This window comes from Argiope bruennichi, chromosome 11 (genome assembly GCF_947563725.1).
Source record: "Argiope bruennichi chromosome 11, qqArgBrue1.1, whole genome shotgun sequence".
Taxonomy (NCBI): domain Eukaryota; kingdom Metazoa; phylum Arthropoda; class Arachnida; order Araneae; family Araneidae; genus Argiope; species Argiope bruennichi.
Genome location: NC_079161.1, coordinates 42,982,687 through 43,008,597, shown reverse-complemented (window position 1 = coordinate 43,008,597; position 25,911 = coordinate 42,982,687). Strand labels below are relative to the sequence as shown.

The following is a 25,911-nucleotide window of genomic DNA, read 5'->3' as shown; positions in this document are numbered from 1 at the left end:
ATTGTCCGAGGTCACCAATTTGGTGATTCGGGATGTGCGAAGGATAGAACCTGGGACCTTGTGGTTCGCAGTCCAGTAACTTAACCATGATACCAAAACAATTGCTCGGGTAGCAGAGTTGTTAACTGGCTTATATGCTATTCACCACAACTTTAATTAATGAATCCTAAAAAATCCAACTATGTAAACATTCAGTCCATTCGCTGATATAAATGTAAACATATTTTAACAGTGTTTGACCGAAAAGAGGGTACATTTTGAATTTAACTTTGATTTATTTCATCCCGAGAGACATAATTTGTATACATAAAAAGCGGTAAGAAAATACGTCATTATGCATCGCGACACAAAAGTAAAAGAAACGAAAATTCGTTCCTTCAGTGATTTTACTATGAGGGATTAATAGGGTTTTCTTAGTGTAAATTAGGAAAGGGAATCTTAAATATCTTTAGAAGAATGTTGTAAGCATGGCAGATTTTTATCCCTTCACTCGGATAGTGAGAAAAGGCTGAAGTGAGCAGCTTTATAGAGAGCGTATTATCATATATTTCATTTCCTTCATTTTAGATAGAACACTTATAGTGTACAATATTTCATGATATTAAACTATATTCCCAATATTATACAATATTGTTGAATATTGAATAACATAATATCGCACAATATTGTACAACAGGCCATGCTACTTGTATTTTTTCATAAAAATTGTGTATTGACGAAAGGATCAATATTCCAAGGCATATTATATTACCGTATAGCAAATTTCATCCGTTTAGCTCAAACCGTGTTTGAGTTATCTTTATCATAGACAGACTGACGGACTTTCCCAAAACGGGTTTTTCGAGCTCGGCGAGATCTAAACGTGGAGATTCGTCAAAATTTCGAGTTCGAATTTTATAACGATTACTATACTTTCTCTATATAGTAATCGTTATAAAATTCGAACGTATATGAGAAAGTCACAACTTAAACCATTATGCTCACTTAAAACTAATTTATCATACACGTGTACCCTCATTTTCAAAAGAATCCCCCCCCTCGTGATACTTATTCTTCATTGACCTTCGTCTACCCCTTCCCGATTTAAAAGATCAAATGAGGGCTTCTCCCAGATTCACAACAAAGCATCTATTCAAATTCATCTTTCAAGCCCAAATCTAGATAATGGGAAGAGGAAGAAAAAGATTGAGCAACGGAAAGCATAATGACTCGAAAGCGAAAGATCCAAGATTATCATCCCGGATATGTTCCATAATGTCTGAGATATGGAACGGGAAACGTCCGTTGCGAGTCATATTTGCTCTATTAATCTTTAAGCCTGAACAAGCAGCAGCAGGAATCAAGAAGGCATTTATCAAAAGGCTCCCAAACTTGCTCAGTCTCTTTGAAATATTATTGACTCGCCAATTATTCCGTCCTATGCTTTTCCTTCATTTTTTTTCCCTTCTTTTCTTCATCTTAGAAAATAAAATTGGATCAACAAATCGTCTCTCCAGTGCATAACAGAATTGCGCCATACATAATTTTTGACATTTTTTAAGTCGAATAAATGGAGAAAAATGATGGAAGAGAAAAAAGAAGTTTAAAAAAAGAAAAAAAATGCATTTGATCAAACAAATTCTTCTGCTCCTGTCTACCTTTTTAGCGATAAAATTAATGGGATTCCTCGCTGCTGCATTCTGGGAAAAAGTTTACTTTGCAATTTTGTTAATGGCTTACAAGCTTGCCGTCGTGTTCCCCAATATTTCATCGTGGTTGTCACTTTTCTGCTGAGAACAGCAGAAGCGGAAACTGTAAACTATCCCACCACCCCTCCCCTGGTTACTCAAAAAAAAGTAGATACATTTTAACTGAGCATTTTTATAATCAATTTGTTTTCCAGTTGTAAATCTTATAGATAATTTCGGAACAACTTCTTTAAATGCCGTGACTGCAAATAACTGAATAAAACTTAAACATTTTGACGCACATTAAAGTGTAATACAACTTATTTCAAAATAATATTTATAACTGTCAGAATACCTGTGATTTTTCAAACATTGCAGCAAAAAGAAAAATAAGCAATATAGTTTTCTATGACACGGAATCTTACCGTTTCCTATTCAGGCATGCAAGTCCTGTATATTTATTACTAGCCGTCAATACTTTGCTCACCGGAATTATCCATTGCGCATAATTTCAATTAAATCTTTTATACACAACTTGATACTCTAGATTTCCTTACGAAAACATTTTTAAGCATTAAATAATAACATAAGTAAACTTTGAATTTCCAAACATAAATAATAACATAAGTAAATTGTGTTATTCTGTGGGTATTAGCATTAAATAATAACATAAATAAACTGTGATTTTTCAAACATTCCAGCAAAAAGAAAAATGAACAATGTGGTTTCCTATAACACGAAAGCCTACCGTTTCCTATTCAGGCATGCAAGTTCTGTATATTTATTACTAGCCGTCTATGGTGACCACTTTACTCACCGGAATTATCCATTGCGCATAGTTTTAATTAAATCTTTTATACATAACTTGGTACTCTAGATTCCCTTAAGAAAACACTTTCAAACATTAATTAATAACATAAGTAAACTGTGTTATTTTAATAGCCTTATACCTGGTTTATTCCTAGCGTACATGAACCAACATAAGCCAGTCAAATACCACAACATTATAATAATAATAAAGCTATGCTAACATTCGCGTTTTTGTAACTCTACTTTTTTTTCATCATTAACTATTTAGATATAAAAGCCTTTTTTTTTTTTTTTTTTTTTTTTTTTTTTTTTTTTTTGCTTATAGATATTGAAAAAAAAAATCAAGCGATTAAATGTTTGTTGAAAAACTAAAGACAGTTTGAATATTAGTTCAACAAATCAAACAGTTTATGAAATTATGCGGAAATTATTTTCAAAAATTTACAATATTTAGAAGAATTTGATAACAGTTAATTCAAATTAAATTAATAAAAAAGAAAGAATTTAAATGAATTAAAAAGAAATTGAAATTAAATGAATTAAAAATAAATCGAAATTAAATTAATTAAAAATACATTTTTTTAAAAAAAATTTAAATGGCGTGAAAAACATTTTTTGCAATAATATTCTTAGAACTAACGAAAAAATACGCCAAGCATCAACACTCCTTAATTTTTAATTAATTAAAATTCTTATTAAAATTTCAAGAAAATCCATCGCTTGGAAAGATTGTGAAAAAAAAAAAATATGGCACACATATTTTTATCCTCAAAAACTTTGTGTTTCAAATTTGGCAACATCAGTTGAAGCAGTTTGTCGTGTTAATTGCCAATACAGACATTCTTTTTTATTAGTAGTAGAGATTCATTTTCTAGATTATGTTTCTGAAAAATTTAATTATTCACTTTTCTGCAAATTAACATATGGATGAGCAGTTTTTTTTTTTTTCAAAGCATCAGAGCACATTTTGAAGAGACGTTTGACAAGCAACATTTAGAAGAATTTGATAATGATTAAATCGGTCTAGTTAAAAAGACATATTTTTAAATTTAAAATTAAGTAAAAAATATTTTTTTTGCAATAATATTTTTAGAACTCCTCCAAAATAGAAAAAATACTCAAAAAATCAAAACTCCTTAATTTTTTATTAATTAAAGTTCTTATTAAAATTTCAAGAAAATCTTTTTATGAGATTTTAAAAGAAATTTGACACACACATTTATATCCTCAGAAAATATGTATGCCAAAACTGGTAGATTCAGCTCAAGCCCTGTAAATTGACAGTACATACTTTTTTTCTTTGTTATTAGTAGAAATCAAATTTCAGAAACATAATCTAGAAAATAAATTATTCAGCATTTTTGCAGATTTTGGAATCAGTCATGAATATAAATTCACACTAATAATGCATATGTTTCTTCTACAACAATGATGTTGAATGTAATGCATAATTTTATATAAAAACACCTTGTTAAAAAATGTATTTGCATAACTTCTGAAAAAATTCAAAAAATTAATAATCAAGATGTTTTTTAGACAAATTCCCCTTTTTTGGAAGTCTTAAAAATGTCTTAATTTTATTTTGTTGCCAACTATATTTGCGTGATTATAGTTGAAGTGACTTTCTAGCGTTAATTATGTAGCATATGCTGGTGTTTTTATTTTTTGGTCGAAAAAGAATTCTTTTTAATGTGAGACCGAACCTTTGCATGAATTTAATAAGGTAAAAGATAATTACAAGTCTGAAACAAGATTCCCTACTTTAGAATAAGTGGAAACAAAAACAACGAAAAATTATCCTCGTTAAGACAAAAGGAAAAAAAAAAAGAAAAATGAAGAATAAAAATTTTGGCGGGAAAAATAAGCATTCTTTGCATATTAAAAAGATGATTATATGCATATAAAAATAGGATAATGACAAGACAATAAAATTGTTGTTCTTGAGATGTCTTCTAAAATGTAGCGCCGAATTAATACTCAAATTCATCTTGTGGAATGACTTTTGTTTTTTGTTGATGATTAATTTAATATGTTTTAAAGAAAAAAAAATAGTTTTTTTTCCTCTACTCTTTTTAGTAAAATTTGTTTAATAATTAATATATTGAAATTTATTATGGTAATTAAGATTTTTTAAGTTAATATAAAAAGTTATTCCAACGCTTGCATACAAAATATCAAAAACTGAAGAATAATAAAAACTGATAGTTTCTTTAGAATTTCAACGTAATATTTTTTATTATTTTAATATTATATACATATCTTAGATTTTTTTTCATATACTGTTATACATGTAAAACATCAAATTCTTAATTTTTAAAACAAGAAAAAAATTTCTAATTAACATGATATATTTTACTTCTTGTTCAAAGTAGCATATTAATTAATATTTGCTTAAGATAGTATAAATTTCATTAGAACGTTTCAGAAAAATTTTTAAAATCAAATATACTTTTTTTTAAAGTAAAAATGTTATTTATTATTCGAAAAATGCAAATAAGAATTTTTCTTTTTTACCTATAGAAAACGTGAAAATTTGTTTTCCCTTTATATTTTCAGTATTTGGGTATTGTGAACAGACTTTTATATAATAAATATGTGAATGAATTCAAATATTTTAGATATATATCAAATTGCTATTTATAGATAGAATGTCTGTCATAGACTTGTTATCATAGTTAATTTCTAAATAGTTAGATATAAAGTAACATATCTTATTGGAAAAAGTATTTAAATCATATAAAAAATTGCATTTATATATTATTTTTGCATCAATGTTGTAAAACAATTGTCAATATTAATAACACACAAATATTATTTTTACAAAAATAAGTTTTAATTATTGTGAAAAATGTAGACCAAGTTATGAAACTTTACACATTGCTACTTTAGACTATATACTCCATTATAAGCCCCCCCCCAGAGAAAAATATTTTATGCAACATGATTTGGCCTTTGAATGGTTAAAAATAATATAATTCATAATTTCACATTCTGCTCCATTTTAGCTGTCGAAGAACTAGTTTTTGCTATAAGTGTTAATATGTCAAAACCATTTTAGTAAATATGATTTAAATGTCAGGAGGTATGTATAAAAATCTAGAACAAATTGACTCAGACATCTTAATGCATAATTATTAAATTATTAATTTGAGAATCTTTTGAAGTATATTCCTAACTCAACTGGTTCAGAAATAACCTATTAGACCATATTTATGTTTGTTAGCCTGTATCATATTATATCTAAAAATTATAACATAATTGAATGTAAATAATTAATTAAAAGCAGGTATTGTACCGGCGAATAAAATGTTGTTCGTAGTTACTGTAATTATAAATAATATTTTAAACGCTGGACAGTATCTATGGATGACACGTTGCTTACAATAATAATACATACAAATAGAGCATTAAAAGCAGATATTTTAAATACAAATAACAGTTTTTTGTAGTTACTAAACCTATAAATAACATTTTATACACTGGCACAGTATCTATGGATAACACGTTGATTGTTAGAATAATACATACAAATAAAGCTTTAATTGCAGTTACTGTACCAACGAATAAATTGTTATTTACTGATACAATGCCTGTAGATAAAAGATTACGTAGATGTACAGGGTTAGTAAGAAATAAATTACCCACTTCAGAGGATTCTAAAATGCGTCCTAATGATCCAAATGAAATAAAATTTCAACTACAGATTATTGAGATGACGCTCTTTAGATTTATTAAATAAAAAAAAAAAAATAGTACAAAAATTCACCGTTAGGTGACGTTGTAATACACTTAAAACCATTTAATATAATTTATAATTGTTAAATAAAGTAAAATTAAAATTGCGCAATATGTCCTCCTTCATTTTCAACCATATGCTCTAGTCGGAGAAACATATTTTCTGTAAAAGTCCGGAGTGAGTCAGATGGAATGTTAAGAATATGACGCCGAATGTTGTCCTTCAGATCTGGTAGAGACGATGGCCTTTGACGGTAGATATTGTCCTTCAAATATCCCCGCAACCAAAAGTCGCAAGGTGTGCTATCCGGCGAGCGAGGAGGCCATGCTATTGGGAAATGAAGGCTGATAACTCGTGCTTCTGTGAAATGCTGTATTAACAATCGCTTTACACGACGATCAATATGAGGTGGTGCACCATCCTGCATGAAAATGATGTCTTGTAGGCATCCACGCTAAAGAATAGTTGGGATTACAAAATCCCTCAGAATATCATGATACCGTTGTCCTGTGATGAAACAGGTTTGAATTCCATTTGAAGTAATTTCTTCAAAGAAATACGGTCCAATAATAAATGTAGATGTAAAGCCACACCATATTGTCACTTTTTCCGGATGCAAGGGTTGTTCATGGATAACGTGAGGGTTTTCCTCTGCTCAAATTCGGCGGTTGTGGATATTAACTTTCCCATTGAGGAAAAAATGGGCCTCATCACTCCACAGAATGTTCCATGGCCAAGTTGCATCAACTAATATTCGAGCAAGGAACTGAAGCTCAGAAGTTTTACGGACCTATAAGTCCCCGTCCTGCAGAAGATGCACAGCAAAATCTGCTGTACGATTTTTCGTACAGTTGAATACGGCATCCAGAACATGGGAAGGAACTCGCAAACTCACACTATTATGCGGCGACTGACTGCTGGCTTCAACGAGCGCGATAGCAACATTTTCGAAGCTGGAAGACGGGATTTTTTTTCGTCCTCTACCTGGAGGAATGCCAAGTTGGCCCAGTTTTCCAAATGTTTGCATCGTGTTGCATAGGGCACCTGGAGACTTTGGACCTCTTCGTATCTGCTTCATACAACGAAATACTTTTAGAGCTGCAAAAGGGTATTGTTGGTTCCGATAGAAAAATTTCATCAGTAGCGCGTTTTTTGCAACGTAGGCATGACGAACAGAGAAGAAAGTAATGTCCATGCAGAATCCGCCTTCTTTTAAAGCAAAGAAAAATGGTAATAGGCATGCGCTGTAACGCAAATTATGTTTCACATTTTCAATATATGCAAATAAATGTCATTTATGTTGCAGTGCCGTCTATTGGTGAAATTTTGTACTATTTTTTTAATTAATAAATGTAAAGCGAATATCTGAATAATCTGTAGCTCAAATCTATCTTATTTAGACCAATGTTACGTATTTTAGAGACCTCTGAAGTGGGTCACTTATTTCTTGCTAACCCTGTATTTACAGATGAAATATTACAGGAGCTTTATTTAAGAATAAAACATTATTTTTAGTCTTATAGCAACGAATAAAGCATTATTTGTTGAAAATGTAGCAATTGATAAAATGTTAGAAAAATATATACCATGTACGAAAAGTATGTACCACTGATAAAATGTACCTATATTTTATCAGTGTACACTTTTAAAGTATCTACGGCAAAGCCTGATTTGCGAACACAGTATCTACGGATAAAATGCTATATTCAGTTACAATATGCAAACAACATGCATTGATTCCGGTTTTGAACACTATTATTTATTGGCATCAAATGTAGTCTGCACATGGGAGAATGAGGATCTCAGACAGTTTTTAAAAATACAGTCAACATTGCAACCGCATTCTATTGTGAAGTAGGAAGATGTAGTGTTTCTCTAGTTCCTGGTAAACATTCCATTCGTTATTCGAAAGAAGAAAAAAAAGTTCTGTTTTATTCTTCAATATATTTAGAAGAATTTTAAAGCGATACATCTCTCTTAAAAATCATAAAATGCAATCAAATGTATTGGTATGAATGGCGGAACAATTTTACCCACTGTCTGTCAGATATAACTGACGCTAATATTTCAAAAAAATAACAACAGTGTAAAAAAGAAAACTGCAACGGCCAAATTTATCAAGAATCTGACCTGGAAACTATATTAAATGAAGATTTAAAATGGGAATCTTCTATCTGAAGTCAGATATATGGTTAAACAATTAACCTCTTAAATCCGGAAATGTTATGAATTGAAACCAAAATTGAGCGGTTTTAAAATGAGCAAACTCACAGGAAGTCCTCGAATTGAATTCCCACCAGGAAGTGATAATTGAAGAAATCTCCATGTGAATTTTTTGAAAATTGTGATTTTTGCTTTTTTCTTTTTACTTTCCCATATACGTAGTACAGAGAAATTATAGTAATCGTCCAATCGTAAAATATTAATCAGCAAAATATCGAACTCGAGATTTTACTTCTCACTGAGTTCGAAAGAAACATTTTTGGAAAATGTCCGCCTCTGTATGCATATGGCAAATATAACTAAAAAGAGCTTTGAGCTAAACAGTTAAAATTTGGTATACGTTTTTTACACTAAATTTGCAGATTTTTGTCAAATTCTGAGTAAAATCTGCTAGGAGGAAGTTCGTCAGTCCGGCTGTTCGAATATAACTCGAGAACTTTAAAAAGATGAGAGCTATATATAAAATTCTTTACACAGATTTAACATCTATAGTGTATACACTTGTCAAATATTGAACCAAATCAAACTGATGGCAGATTGTCTGTCGGTCTGTGCTTTCAGAAACGTGTGAACACGATGATTCAAAAATGCAATAACTTAAATATATCAAATTTGGTGACCACAAATATATTTTGTGTCAAATCTTTATTTCAGTTGCTTGAGAAAAATGTGTCTAAAGCGCAATTCGATGTCCAGATATTATTAATCGCCGAATAACTCGCCAACGATGACACAATATATTCAATTAAAAATGCTTAATTCACGCCAAAAATTAATATTTTGTAACTATTGTACGGCCAATACCATATTGTTACAAAATTTTTTTCCTACAATAAATACCGCCGATAAATTGTAATAACGCAGGGCATTTAATCGCTAGTTCAGAAGCTTGCTTGCTGTCTAATCCTCTCAAATCTTTACGTGTCGGCGACGCCGACTCCTCGCACACACGACTTCTGACGATCCACACAACTTCCCAGCTTCAGAGTGCTCGTCTTTAACAGTTCCGGGAGGCGGGGCTAGAATCTTCAGACCAATCTGAACGTACCTGGGTATATCTCGGTTATTACTGGATGGATCGTGAAACTTCTCGAACTTTCCGGTATTATCCATTTAGTCGCCAAACTCGCCAAATTCATCGCCAAGTTGCCAAATGGTCGCCAAGCTCAGTACGCACAGTACAGATCTTACAAAGGTTTTAACGGTTTTTCCAGGATGACACTATTCGTGTCGGATAGCAAAATTACAGATTTGTAACAATATAATACGTCCTCTGGCTTTACAAGTTTAATAAAGAATATGAGAGAAAGTTTTTGAAGACCACCCCTTTTGGTTTGCATTGATATTCACAATAACAGCATTGATGCTTTGGCAGCTGCAGCAATTTGCATTCTCAAAAAACAATGGGTCTTTAGTAACTTATAGGATGTATTCCACCGTTTCTTATAATTGTCCAACTTTTTAATACATTTAATATTAATTATTAGTTGCTCCCGTTTGTACATTATTTTAATGAATGATATGAATTGCAATGAACCAAGAGCTATTAATCTCAAGATGTATTTAGAACATAATTTTTAAAAATTGATGATCACCTTTGATTTATTAATAAGAAGATTGATTTTTCTCATATTGTTTTCATATCACGTGAATGACTGACAATTTCTAAGTTTAAATAAATTATAATTTATTCCATTTATTATTATAGAAGCTACTCTGAAAAGTAAAACGATAGTAATTCAAAAAATCCTTCACTTGGTTTCATGAATGAAAAGTCCAATGTTTAGTCTAGCCCAGCATCAACAAGCATAGAGCAGAACAAAACTCTGGTTAATGAATTTTTTATGGAAGTTTCCATTTCAGCTCATTTAAATTTTATAAGTTTTTTTCCTTCTATTTCCATTTGCTCCTTTACAGGAATTCTTTCTTCTCTTCTTCTTTTTTCTATTTTTTTCATTTCCTTCTTTTTCTACGCTTTCAATTAATACCATATTAGGATTCAAGTTTGTATGTTATCAACAATTTCTAATTATAGATACTACTATCTCCTAAAGTAATTCGATAAAATAACTTTACTCGATAAAATAACAGTATGTGGACCTTCCAAGAATCTTAATTAGTACTTTTTAGAAGAGCATATTCTTTACTCTTTTTAGCGATGAGGGAAAAAATCCCTTAGGCTTACAAAAAGATTTAATAATATTGAAGTCAAAGTAAACTCAGAGGAGCATGAGGCTGTATTAAATATATTCTAATCAAATTGAAATTATAGTTAGATTTATAATATTGTTTTGAAACTCTCGTCCAATGTGCATACGTTGAGAAGTTTAACAAGTCTGATAACCAATAATGAGGCTTTATACACAAAGCAAATACACAAAAAATCACAGAAATCAAGTACAAATGGGCAAACCGCAAGTCATCACTAAGCAACAAAGTATCATTAAGTACTGAGAGAGAATTCGTTGGAGATCAAAAAGAACTTTACTCAATTAGTATTGACTTTAGCTCTTTTGAATTTTTATTCCCTCCGTGACAGGTTATTGAATTTTCGAGAAGAAACTACGAATCTCGACCTCTAACCGAAATACCGCCAAAATTCCTGCATTTTCGAGTATCTTCATTTTTGTCGAAAAAGTTACAAAATAGTTACCAAATTTGTCTTCAAGGTCAGCAATTTTGACGTGGAATACTTTCAGCATTCTTTATAGCTATCTGTACATTTTTTTTTGATATTTTAAGACCAACTGTGCAAAGAAAAATTGTACGGATCTGTATAACTATATTATAAATTTGGAAGTATAATCTACATTAAGTTGTAATTCAAACGATAGATGCATAACAACGTATTTTAATTCTTTCATTAATATTTTGGAATTTTCATTACTCTGATATTCATTGTAGTGTAATTAATTCATATTTTTATTTCCATTGCAGTGTAATTTATTTATATTTGATATTCGGTGTAGTGTATTTATTACATTTTTCATTCATATTTTAAATATTTATTATTATTTATTTATTTTTTTGACTTTCACTTCGTTCTCTTAAAAATATTTTCTGTTCTTCAATAATCTCATAAAGGAAGGCCTTTGAAATTATTATTTTATAGTTTTTATTCAATAATCCATTTCATAGTGTATTATTTAAATATAACCGAATCTTAAGATAATTTCTTTTTCAAAGTCGTTTCAAGACAGCGCATTTTATATGGAATCAAATTTTAAACTGATTAGCAAATTTTCATTATTTGATAATTTAGTTAATAAAATAGTGAACAATTGTATCATCATCACGATGATACATCTAAACAAAAAAAAATTATTGTACATCAAGAAAAAAAAAATTGATAACCCGATATTTATAAATACAGGATAAAACGTTTAAAAATGTGAGTGAAAGACTATTTTCTAATTTTCCGGGCCCCTTTAATTCATCTGTTTATCAATGGCAATTATTAATACATAAGAAAACGAATAACTATTTCATCAATTGAAATAGTTGAAATAGTTATTGAATTTAAGGCAAATATTATTATTGCCCTTAAATTTATTCTAACAGATTTCAAAAAAAAATTATGGTTACATATACTTCTCTCCCTGAATAAGCATTGATTTTGAAAGTTATTAACAGTATGCAGACAGCTTCTCTTCGAATTTTATTAAGGGAATGGCTGAAAGTTTCAATGTGCGATATGTTTTACAGAAACGGAAAAAGACAAAAATTTTGGTTAAAAAAAAAACTAAGAGTTTAAACTGACAGGTGAAATCTATCAGACAGTTTCCAAGGTAATATCTTTATCATGAAAACTCTGTGATATCACATAAAAGTAACTATAAAGTGGTTTTGATAAATTTTATTTATTAAAACCACTAGACACATTTCAGAGCATCACTTCATTTATGAAAAACTTTATGACACTTTGAAAAAAGTAACTATCAAGTGGTTTGTAATAAATATTATTTTTGAACAGTTTTTCCGGTTCAATAAAAACAAATTATAAAAATATGTCTAAATTTTACTTTCTATTAAAAGTACGGAAATGTTATTGTACTTAAACTATAATACTATGTCTAAACGAACAAATAAGCATACAAAATATTAAGTAAAATTAAACAAATTTCGATAATAAATATTGTCGATACTTACAACGATATTTATCTTTGGCGTGAATAAAGCATTTTTTTTCTGAATCTATTGTGTCATCCTTGGTGAGTTATTTGGAGATAAATCTCTGGCATGCGGTAGAAATTATCCGAAAATCGAATATATGTTTTAGACACGTTTTTTGCAACCGTTTCTGATACAAAACTGCACTTGTAATCTTAAAATCAGATACCAAATTTCATGTTTTTAAGTCACTGCGTTTTGGAGTTCTCATGTTTATATTCTTATGAAAGTACAGACAGATAGATATTTAACCCCTTATTTGGTTTGGCTCAAAATGTGATTAGTGTCTACAGTACAGATGTTAAATATTTTTACCAAATTTTATTCGTGAGCTTGTTTTCTTTTTGTAGTTATTGTCTTAATTTATATTCAAACGGCCAAACATACTAACTTGATCTGAACGGATTTAGCCCTAAGATTTAATAGAAATCAGCCAATTTGGTGAAAAGACCGTATACCAAATTTCACCCTTCTAGCTCAAAGCATTTTGGATTTATCTTTGTCACAGACAGACAAAGAGACATTTTCCGAACAGAGATCCGTTAAAATTTAGAGTTTCAATTTTCTGACGATTACTGTATTTTCCCTATACTATATATACGAGAAAGTAAAAAAGGAAAAAAAAAGGAGCAAATTTAGAACTTGTTTTCCAATGAAAGACACTAGAGACACACACGACACAATATTGGTTATCGTAAATTTACCTTTTGTGCATTTGTATAATCTTGGTAAAAGCGGAGTTGTTTATTTAAAAAAAATATATCTTCATCACAGGAAAAGTGGTTTTGATTTCTACAGTAATGAGTGATTCCATTATTTCAGTGCAGCGTGTATTTCGTTGTAAATTCACTAAAGAGCCGTTTCATCATAAATATAGTCAAATTTAGTACAAGAAATTAGTAGAAGACAATTACATAAGCAAAGTACATTTTCATTGTCTATACTCACAACATCAGATGAAAATGGTCATCATATCCAAACTAGTTTACAACGTAGCCTTATTTGTAGGGATAACTAAAAGGCAGCGTGGTTACCTATATCTGTTGCTTATATAGGTACCACCAACTTCTTGCAATTTGCAAAATGTACAGCATAGAGCGACCAGTTACTTGTGGCAGGATACAGATTTTTATTAGATGCATATAATAAAATTTTGCATTTTCTTCTATATTCTATTCTTTAAATCTTCTTTTTTTTCAATAATCCTGTATAACAAATAATTTGTCTGTTGCTTCCAGTATTAGATGTATAAGTATTGTGTTTTCTATTTTAAATTACGACTAAGAGAATGCTAAAGTAAATTCTTACAGTGAAGATATTAACAAAATAAAATGAAAGGCAATCTTCCCCTTTGAATTCATTGATATATAGGTTCTCTTGTTTGTTTTTTATTTTGCTATATGAATTTCTCAAATTTCCCTGTCATTCAAATGCAGGGTTTCTAGCTTATTTTAATCAAGAGATACTAAAATATTCTTTGGAGCATAGGATTTATGTATGCTTTTACCGATAAAAAAAAAGAAAGTATTTTCTGTAATTTCAAGTTATCGGAAGAAAAAAACTTCTAATTTGCTTTAGCCAAGGGCAAAGGCTTTCCTCTTTTCCCTTCTAATTCAGTGGAAGATAAGATATCTGATTATTTCAGTTGTGGAATAAGAAATATTTCACACCTTTCCCAGATTATTGGAAGATTAGATCTTTAGTTCGTTTTGGATGAAAGATAAGAAATATCTCAAAAACTTTTCAAGTTATTGAAAGACAAAATCACTGTTTTACCTCTTATGAGAGATAGCAAAATACTTCCTCTAATTTGAAGTCATGAGAAGTTAAAACCTCTAGCTCATCTTAACAGTGAAAAATAAAAGAACTTCCATTTCTAATATAACTCCTCGGAATATAAGAGAGATAATTATTTTTGCCTAATTTAAGTCTCCTAAATCTTTTTTTATAATAACCAGAAGTTAATATCTTTAATTCGTCTGAGACAAAAGGGAGGAAGGTACTTTTCCTAACCTCAAGTAATTGGTAGAAAAGAACTCTGGTTTATTTCAACCGAGATGTAAAAACTTCTTCCTCTAATTTCAAGGTCATTGAAAGATAAGACTTCTGGTTTCATTTAACTGAGAGAAAGGAAAATATCTCTCCCATTTTTCAATTTAAGGAAAGATATCTGGTTATTTCTTCTGAGAGAAATAGAAAATACCTAAAACCCTTTTCGAGTCATTGTTAGGTAAAATTTGTGGTTTGTCTTTTTTTTTATATATCATGTCCGAACATGATGTTGTTTTGGTGTTTTTGAAGCCTCAAAATGCATGGGCTGAAAATTGGCGATTTATCATTTTTCAGGCACCAATTTGTCTCTTTTATGGATATTAGAAAATGAAAATGAAGGTTGTCACACTTGGCAACTTATCGCTTACAAAAAGTTACATCTTGGCAAGAATGTCCGACATGTACCCGATTCTCCAATCTGGTTAATAAAGAGAAGGATCGAAGAAAGGCAGGGTCGTAAGAAGTTATCGCTTGAAGAAGCACAAAGAGTAAATCAGCACGAAATAGCGAAGAGAGATATTAGAGCGTATATATATATATATATACATAATGTAATTTTTTTAAACTTTCATTTCCCTTTTTTCTAGTTGGCAAACAATATTTTGGAGCTCGATCGATTTTGAGATGAAAAAAGTCATCATTTTTCTTAATGTTGATGCATGCTTAATTTGATAGTCACATGATTGTTTCAAACCGGTTTAAACTGGGTTTTTTTACAAAAAAGAAAAGAAAATCGGGCCTCGAAAAAAATATTCAGAACTCGATTGATTTTCTTGATTGTTTTTCTAATGTTGGTGATTGCGAAGTATGAGTTATGGCAGAACATGATGTTTTTCTCTCAGACTGATACCACGTGACTTAAAAAATGTTCTCACATTTCAACTTGAAATTTGCGATAGCAGATTTTTTTTTTTTCAAGGAGAGATGTGGAAACATGGCTGGCAGATTTTTGGCAAGAAATGACAGTTATATTGAGAACACTTATCCCAATTTCATGTCTTTGAAAGATAAGATGTCTGATTTCTTTTTGCCTAAAGATATTGAAATATTTTCTCTAATTTAAATCACTGGAAGATAAAATCTCGAGTTTGTTCATTTAAAGGTGCATATTTATAGTGCCATTCTATAGGAACAATTTGACACAAATATTCTAATAATTCTAGACATGTCGGACAAAATAACTCGAATTTTTGAGATCTTAATTACTAAAAAAATTTAAATTTTCGGTTCGTTTACTACTAATAATTTTTTAATAAGTAATTCTCAATAACTGATTTATATTTTTAAAACTTCTTTAAAAGCTGAAGAAGTCTTTGCTAATTATATAGTCTGTTCCTACATAATTAGACACGCGTTTTTTAATATATTTCTTCAACTCACAAGTAATTTAAGTTACTTCTTTCGTAACTAATTTATTACTTGAGGGATTTTAAGATTAATTTACAAAATAAAAATCTTTCAAGATACTTCAGTCGGAATAAATAATGAATATGTTTTTCACAAAAATTTAATTTAACTAATTATACCTTTCTTCTTACCAAAAAAAAAAGTAAAAACAAATAGTACACAGTAGTTTGAAGCTTCCATATTTATCCGAGTTTTAAATAATAATTTGAAACTAATGTTTTTATTCATCTTTAAAAGAAAGAATTGCTTTATGTTTCAAACTCAAAAATTGTTCGAAAATCAAGTTAAAAAGAGGAACTTTTTTCAAATTTTAGTTTGAAAAAGTGCTGAGTTAAGATTTCAAATAGGATTATTTTGAACAAGTAAATTAATTTTTGGATCGTTTGGTTTCATAAATTTGAAAGAAAAAAAATAGAGGGAAAAAATATTCTCCAAAAATTAAACTGTAAGCATTCTAATACTGCACGAAATGTGGAAAAAACGATTAAATATTCACAGAAAAGGAAGAAAAAAAAAGGGGAAAATGTGAACCCAAAAGCAATTAAAATGTTTCAATAATTACTTACTTACAGCCATCAACCTGAAATGTATATCATGTTTTTTTTTCTTAATCACTACCCTGGCTCAACGTGCTTGCATTAATTAAATAAATTGATTGCTTTAACTCAAGATTTCGGCTTACAGATATTAAGTAAACCCTAAAAAAACAAAAATAAAATGAACAGTTTTTTTTCTTTTTCTGAGCAGTTTAAACAGCTATAAAAGACTAAATTTAGATGCAATTTCATTCAAGATGGGGTTTTGGATACAAAATCTTTTATGCATGTTGAGGACAGAATAATAAAAAAGCATTCTAATAGGGAGTGCATAAAATAAAGCTTTTTAAACCCACATTGGTAATTCCAATATCCAAAGGTAATTTGTCTTGATTCGTGTGGTAATATTTTGAAGTGTTATGCCATTACGTCGACTAATTTTTTCTTCATATCATCCAGGGATTTTTTTTTATTTCTTATGGATTGATAGTATGAAATTAAGCGAAGTAATTTAAGGGCGAAATAAATTTGTATATAGTTAAAGAATTTAAGATGTGTTTGCTTTTTTATAAATAATTGCAACTATGATTGCTTTTGATCGTAAATATAAACTTAAAGACTAGCCAAAAAAGTTTCTGCAGTTCTTAATTAATGAGTTAAAGAAAGGCGTATTTAACAGAAACGGATATTTCAGATTAAATAAGATCTTCAAAACAAATTCTTTTCAATTTTCTACTGCAATATAAATGGAATTCTCAGTTTTTGAGAATGAAAACTAGATTAGACTTTTCTTTCAAGATTTGCAATTAAATTACGCCTTTTCATGAGATCTAGAAATATTTTAATTATAATTTCACTTTCTGTATCAAAATGTATTTTGAGCTTTGAGAATTTAACCAGTGGAATGAAAACTGCTCTTTTTCACTTTTGTTACAATCCACAAATAGTTTTGAAATTAATGTTTGCGTTTCGGACTCTTTATCTTTACTTTCTGATTATCTATGCATTTCCAGAAATTAATACATTAATTTAATTATACGTTTTCCGCTTTGAAAGAAACTTAAAATAATTTATAAAAGAACGATAATCAAGTATTTAATAAAGCAGTTAAAATTGGTTCGAATTAAACAAATATTACATTTGTATTAAAGAAAGAACAGTGAAAGCGAATTTGAACTTTTATCCCTTGCAAACGATAAATTATTTTTATAAAATAGTTACTGGTGAAGAATTTCTATTAGGGAAATAATGTGTAGCCTTGGAAATTATTTTTCATTGAAATTGTGATATTTGCTTAGTAACTGAGCGTGCAGTTTTATTTCATGCATGATATTTGCTAATACATGAAATGCCGAATTTGATAACACAGTATTTTAATTATGGTATGTGATAAGGTTTGGTTTGGATTTTTTTTAAAAGATTATTACAACAAACTTTCATTTTTAAAATTTTTGCACAAAAGAGACAGACACTTATGAAATAAAAATATCAGTTAAAAGCCAACAGCGTTTTAAAAATTGAAAGAAATGTTTTCTTCTGGGAAGAAAGTAAAAGAAAAACATTTTTTAATTAAAAATTTTTGTCAAATGATTTATTCAAAATTTTGTAGATTATCTATTTCTGAACTAAGATATAAACTATTTTTTTATCCAGACTTTAAAAAAATTGTCTAAATAAGTTTTTTAACTTGAATAATCATTAAATATAAAAATGAAACATATCGTCTGAAAGATTAATTTATATCTGTAAATCTTTGAGAAGCATGTGGTTGTAATTTTTAAAAATACTAAAAATATATCCTTTTTTCTGAAAATATTTATCTAAAAGTGAAATTACAAATTGTCGAAATTATTATTGTGATTTGAAAATTCATTAAATATAAAAATAAAAAACTATCAGAAAGATTAATTTACATCTGTATTAAACTTAAAAATAATTTCAAAAATTTTAATAATAGAAAATATTAATTTCTTATGAGAATATTTATCTAAAAGTACATCTGTAATAGTTATAAACCATGTGATATCTAAAAAAGCACATATAAAAATTATTAAGGAAATTTTAAATTTATAATTGATGTTTCAATCCAGCATTTAGTTATTAGAAAAATAAATAAATTTATTTATACATAAATTTTATGATAATAAAAATTTGAAACAGCTAAAATAAATGTGAAGTAAATATTTGCATATATATTAGTATCATATTGTCTAATTTAAATTTGTATTGATACAACTTTAAGAAGTTAAATCCAGAAATAAAAGATATACTTCGAAATATTCAAGTTTCTTTAATTAAAATACAGCTTTGAATATATTTATAAGTTTATTTCTTGACAAAATTATTTGAGGACACGGAAAACAAACAGAAAATTTTACAATTATTTTGATCCTTGGATTATATTTCTCATTTTCAGAATCGGACGGATTATTAAATATTCCTTCATAATCAACTTCTTTCAAATACACTTTTATTCTGTTCCTTTATGTCAGTGTTTGTTTTAAATTACTTGAAACTATTCTTTGACAAGTATTCCGGTAAATATTTATTTTCTATCATTTTAAAAGATTCATTTGAATAATTTTCATAATAATATATTTTTATCTATCTGAGTTATTCTGGTAATTAAAAGCAAAATTACTATAAATAATCTTTAAATAAATTTTTGTAAACAAAGTTCAGCTAAAGCTATTGTAGGATAATATATTATAATAATAAAACAATTTATTCCAATAAAAAAATTATTTTTATTTTCTTCTTTATTACATTCTACCTAATTATTCTTTTTTTATAGAACCTTGTTGGAATATTTTTAGTAGACCTTTATCATAAACATTTCAATGTAATATGTTTACTTGAATTGTCTTGTCCAATGAATTGATAACAACAATATACAATTTTGTGATCTAATACTCACTTTATATTTAATTTATTCAACACGCGCTATATAAAACTGCTAGTTTTAATACTTTCTAACGCTAGGAGTGAAGGGATGAATATCTTTAATGCATACTTTAATGCATACTATCTTTAATGCATAATTTAAAGAAACATAAAATTACCTTGCTTAAATCGATACGTGTCAAAGAAATGCCTATCAAAGCCTCTTAGTAAAATGATCGAATGGAATTTTTTTGTCTCTTCTGCTATTGTGTCGCAAAGTAGACTGACGTATTTCCTTCCACTTGTTCTTTATGCGTAAATTATGCCTCCTGCAGAGTAATAAAACAAAGTTTTAAAATTTCAAAAGTTTCTTCTATTCGGTCACGCAACTGCTTATATATATTTATAATATTATATGCAAAATAGTTTCTTAAGATATAATTTAAAAGCATCACAATATTCTTCATAAAAATAACTTCTCTCTCTCTTTCTCTTAAATGAAACTATTATTCATTTTTTTTTTATTTTACATACACTTTTTCCCATATAATTTTTTAAAACTCACTCATAAAATAAAACTAAAAATGTTTTAAAAATCAAGATTAAAATATAAATTATCGAAATTCTATACATCCGGAGCTGAAAATCACTAGGAAATTGAGTTAATTTATGTTCAAACGAAAAAATCTCACTATTTATCTCTAATTTAATTTTCAATTTTTTGCTCGTCATTAAAAAGGAAAAATGATGAATGAACAATCATAGCATCTGATAAATCAATATGCAGACAAATTCCATTATTCAAACCACTTATCTATAACTAAATATGAATTTATTTCTTTAGCTGCAAGAATGGGATTTAATTTGACAAAAGCAGGAAAATTATTTAATTAGTCTTTGAAAAAGATGCGCTTTTTTTCCATTATATTTTGAAGTGAAAAGGCCTTTTTTTATGTCTTATTCATTTACTGGAATGAAAATCCGACGATCAAAGAAAAATGCAAATTTTCAATTTGATTAATCCATTAAAAGACACATTTTACATTTCGTTTTATCTTAATGTTAAGATATTTATTTCTTTTTTTTTTTGTAGCGAAATAATGAAACATGATACTTAATTTCTATTTCTTGCAGAGTGAAATGGCTTTTGTTCTAAAGAATTCTATTATTAGTAATTTATAGTTTTCCATCATCTGTATTCGTTGCTTTTTGATATGCAAAAATTTTCTAATAAATTACCTTATAGTCACACCAACACCGTACTTAAAATATATTTATGCTGTATTTAACATAATTAGAAGATTCTAAAATCGAAAATTTGATTATAAATATTTTTTAGATTAAGACGTATCTTGTTTTGTACATATTTATCTATATTTGATAACATCTATTTATCCGTGTTTCAAAATCTTTGAATATATGGGGAAATGAAGGAATTTCTCTTTTAAAAACTTTCTGAAAATACAAGTATTTTTAATTTTTTTAATTAAATAATCACATTTTTATTCCTGTCTCTAGTGCGCAGCCGAAAATCTAATCATAATTGTCGCAATTGATTAATAGTCAAAGTCAAATCACAATTGACTTATAATCAATGTCAAATCCCATTTGACTAATATTCAAAGTCAAATCACAAGTGACTAATATTCAAAGTCAAATCACAATTGATTAATTGTCATAGTCTAGTCTGTAATCGAGAATATAATCATAACTGTCACAATTGATTGATAGTCTAAGTCAAATAACAATTGATTAATATTCAAAATCAAATCATTATTGACTAGTATTCAAAGTCAAATCACAATTGACTAATATTCAAAGTCAAATCACAATTGACTAAAAGTCATAGTCTAGTCTATAATTGAGAATCTAATCATAACTGTCACAATTGATTAATAGTCTAAGTCAAATCACAATTGACTAAAAGTCATAGTCTAGTCTATAATTGAGAATCTAATCATAACTGTCACAATTGATTAATAGTCTAAGTCAAATCACAATTGAATAATATTCAAAGTCAAATCCCAGTTGACTAATAGTTAAAGTCAAAGCACAATTAACTAATATTCAAAGTCAAATCACAATTGACTAATATTCAAAGTCAAATCACAATTGACTAAAAGTCATAGTCTAGTCTATAATTGAGAATATAATCATAACTGTCACAATTGATTAATAGTCTAAGTCAAATCACAATTGACTAAAAGTCATAGTCTAGTCTATAATTGAGAATCTAATCATAACTGTCACAATTGATTAATAGTCTAAGTCAAATCACAATTGACTAAAAGTCATAGTCTAGTCTATAATTGAGAATCTAATAATAACTGTCACAATTGATTAATAGTCTAAGTCAAATCACAATTGACTAATATTCAAAGTCAAATCACAATTGAATAATATTCATAGTCTAGTCTGTAATCGAGAATCTAATCATAATTGTCACAATTGATTAATAGTCTAAGTCAAATAACAATTTATTAATAGTCAAAGTCAAATCACAATTGACTAATAGTCAAAATCAAATCACAATTGATTAATAGTCTAAGTCAAATAACAATTTATTAATAGTCAAAGTCAAATCACAATTGACTAATAGTCAAAATCAAATCACAATTGATTAATAGTCATAGTCTAGTGTATAACAGAAAATCTAATCACAACTGTCACAATTGACTAATAGTCAAATTGTTCTTATTCATATTTCTAAATTCGATCAGCTCAGTTAACACATGTCCATTTAATAAGAATATTTTTATTTTCTGAACGTAATGTTTTCATAATGATAAAAATAACGGTTTCGATGATTTTTTTCAGTGATCAAGCAACGATTCGATCCTCAAGTGTACGATGACTTCGTGGTAAGAGGAAACACAGCTGTGCTGAAATGTCATCTGCCAACATTCGTCAGAGAATACGTCACCGTAGATTCTTGGATCAGAGATGACAAGCAAGTTTTGAAAAGGAATGACATGAAAGGTAAAATAAAATTTTTGAAAAATGAAACTCCTTTAGCATTCAGTGATTCTATTAAGTTACAAAATAATTGAAACCGATAACTAATTCATTGCCAATATTTTTTAACCAGTCAGCACACGCACGGGGTATTTTTGATCCCATTATTTCTCTTTTGTTCAGAAATTCTAAGAATTTCTTATAAAAGTTTTCACCTGTTACTTTCTATACCTTCGTGGGTGAGCTACATGAAGAAGATTAGAACTTCAGAAGTTAATGAAACATTATATCTCATTTTTTACATGAGAACTGTGTTAAAGTTGACCTCTGCGTGTGCTAGCGTTTCAGATTTTTTTTAATGTTATGGCTATGACAGTATAAGAACTTGAGCGATGGAGATTCAAAGATATTTTTGCAAGCGTTCATACTGATAGACAAAATGATGATAATTCCGATACATAATATATGAATCGGAATGAGACGCAGATTTTTATTACTCTAGAAAATATGATCGAATCTTTTCCTGCTCGTGGAATGGATTGTATTTATTTATATAAAATGGATTCTCTTATAATAGAAATAAACCTTCTTGAAATGTATATTAAAAATCTCTTTAATTCTCTATGAGGAATGGTAAAAGTATTTTTTAAACGTTATATAAAAAGAAAGACAAAAGTTATGAATTTTTAAAGTTGTATATTTGCGCTTCTTTTTCCAAATCTTTCAAACGTAAATTATATGTAATATACATTTTATTATTACTATTTCAATCCTTTTATGCAGAAAATAATAAATAAAAATAATAAGTTCTTTATAAAATACATGGAAAAATGAGGCTGAATTCAATTTTGGATTTTCTTTTCAAAAATTGCATTTGTATTTTAAATAATAATATATCTGAGTGAAAATATATTCGTATACTCTGGGTTTATAATATATATATATATATATATATATATATTTACGAAACTCCCATAAGATAAGGAGTTGTCGCGTGGCAATTTGGGGTCAATATGATCCCTTTATTATGCTAGTGTCCAAAAGGGGGTGCATGTACTAATGCTGCAGTTGGATATTCATTTCTTGTTTTAGAAATATCTCGTAAGGCAATACGAGAAATTTTATTTTATATTTTCGAATTAGGTGGTGGCTCTGGAAAGTGAAAATGGTAAATGGTAAAAAATTCATTAGAGGTATAAATATTTAGTAGGATAAAATAACATTCGAACAAAAAGAAATATCAATTAACTTGCAGAAAAATGAAAAACATATCTAGCGCATTAAAACCTCTGCTTATCTCTACTAACAATAAAGAAAAATGTGCATGTGTTGCTTCTCTACAAGACAAGTCTCTTTATGTCGAATGGGAAAACTTGGTAAAGGTATAATTTGGAGTTCATAAAGTGCAGCCACTATCGATGTGTTTAAAAAATTTGATCAGTTTAAAATTTAGATATGTTTTAACATTTCCACCAATAACTTCCAAATATATTAATGCACATCAATTGTTTTTATATCATTTTAAAATTTCAAAGGAATGTCCTTTTAATGTTATCATTTTAATTATTTTGCATTTTCGCCTCAATTTGTAAATGTCTAAATACGTTTTTTGCATAATTTTTTACAAGAGTTTTCAAACGATTTTTAATTTTGTTTATCAAGCAACTAAACAAATAATTTATTAATGTTGAGCAATAATAAAGATAGTTTCTATTTATTGTCTATATTGTTTACATGAAGAAAATTTATTACCCCAAGTTATAAAGTGAAATTTGAAATAAATTATGTAGACACACTTTTAAAGGCATAACAGTGTGAATTTATTTAAACAACACGGCTTTAATATTAATCATAATGTCATGCTTTAATAAGTTTTATTTCGTGTATCATGAAAATAAACTGTGCATAAGAAATTTATTTGAAATAAAAATTAATTTAAATGATATTCAAAATTTTCACTTTAATTAAACAGTCTGGCTTGTCTAGCGCCAATGCAAAGACACACACATTCATTTTCATTATTAGTTGATATTTTTATTTTAAAATTGGAATTTGAAACTGAATAATGATTAGAAAAAAAATAGATCATTTTTAAATATTTTAGTTTATAGTTAGTGGATGTACACAATAAAAATAAATGTCTGGGACGGTTGACTGCTCTTTTCAAAGAAAAATCAAATTGTCAAACATTATTATCGTCATCAATGATTTCTTAATCTCCACATAGCGAGTAGCCGAAAGTTAAGCATTTTGACGACTCACTTATTTGGCGTGTTGCCATCTATTAGGGCTAAGATTCCTATCATATTTATAACTATTATGTTATTTACTTTTATGATTTTATTTTGGCTTTTTAATATTTATTAATTGTATAAGAGCAATTTTAATTTTTGCTCGTAATTCTACAATCAAATATTCTATTCTGAAATTCAGAATGCTTGCGTTTACAAAAATTAATTACTATCTTAATATATGCTCGGTAAATATTTATTAGTTTAAAGGAGTCTGTCTCTATTACATGTCAAAGTCATTTTTGTTACTTTATAACTAATGAAAGTGGAGCTTTTAATTACTGCATTTGAAAGCTTATAAATTATATTTTAGCTTAGTACTTTTAAATTTAGGTTCTGAAGAAATTAAAATGTTTTATTGCTAAATTAAGGAGTCATTAAAAATGCACATTTTTTTTTTATTTTGCATATCAATGCATCAATAGAGTTTAGTTTTATTTAAATATACGGTTGTCTTATACATACAATTTCCAGAAAACATCAAAGAATTCCGAAAATATAAAAAATCTTTTCCTAAAATAATTTAAAAGGCTGAAACCATTTGGTAGTCTGTAGAAGAAAAAAAAAGAAATTACCTCAAAGACTTTTTTCATAAACTGTTAATGTTGAATCAATTAAGAAATGTTTTAAAGTATTGCAAGCAATAAAAAAATTAAATTTCACCATTTTATCCTTTAACTAGCGTATAGAAATAAATTCTTTTAAGTCTTTTCTCTCATAAAAGGTAATGATGTACTTTTATATTTTTGATTTATGTGATAAAGACTCTTAAAATATTTATATAATAAGAATTCTTCTTTAATGACGCTTTAACTTTATAAATGTATCTTCCGACCTACAATTTAGGAAATATTTCATTATATGACCATGCTTTATATAATATTAATGTACAGTTAAATGCATATGTATATATGACATTTTGTTTCTGTTAGCACAGAAAAAAAATTGCAATTTATTCATTGCAAAGAAAGGATTTTACAATTTCATTTGTTTAACCCTTTAAAGAGCCATTTTTTTCTAGTCATATAATGTTAAAATATTTTTAGGCTTGAAATTAGAATAAGAAAAAGGATTCATTTAGCTTATTAGATAAATTTAATTTGATTCATTAATTAACTTGGTTAATTAATAATGAAGTAATAAATCAAGGCACATCATTTTGTCTGAGATAAAGAACTGAA

The 25,911-nt window shown here is 28.0% G+C and overlaps 1 protein-coding gene across 1 annotated transcript in view; it reads left to right on the top strand.

Moving 5' to 3' along the window:
- LOC129957562 (cell adhesion molecule Dscam2-like) overlaps positions 1-25,911 on the top strand; it is a 670,734-nt gene that overhangs the window by 316,146 nt on the left and 328,677 nt on the right. Inside the window, exon 3 of the mRNA XM_056069925.1 lies at positions 22,302-22,463. Within this exon, the coding sequence (XP_055925900.1) occupies positions 22,302-22,463 (162 nt within the window). The remainder of the gene's footprint in view (positions 1-22,301; positions 22,464-25,911) is intronic.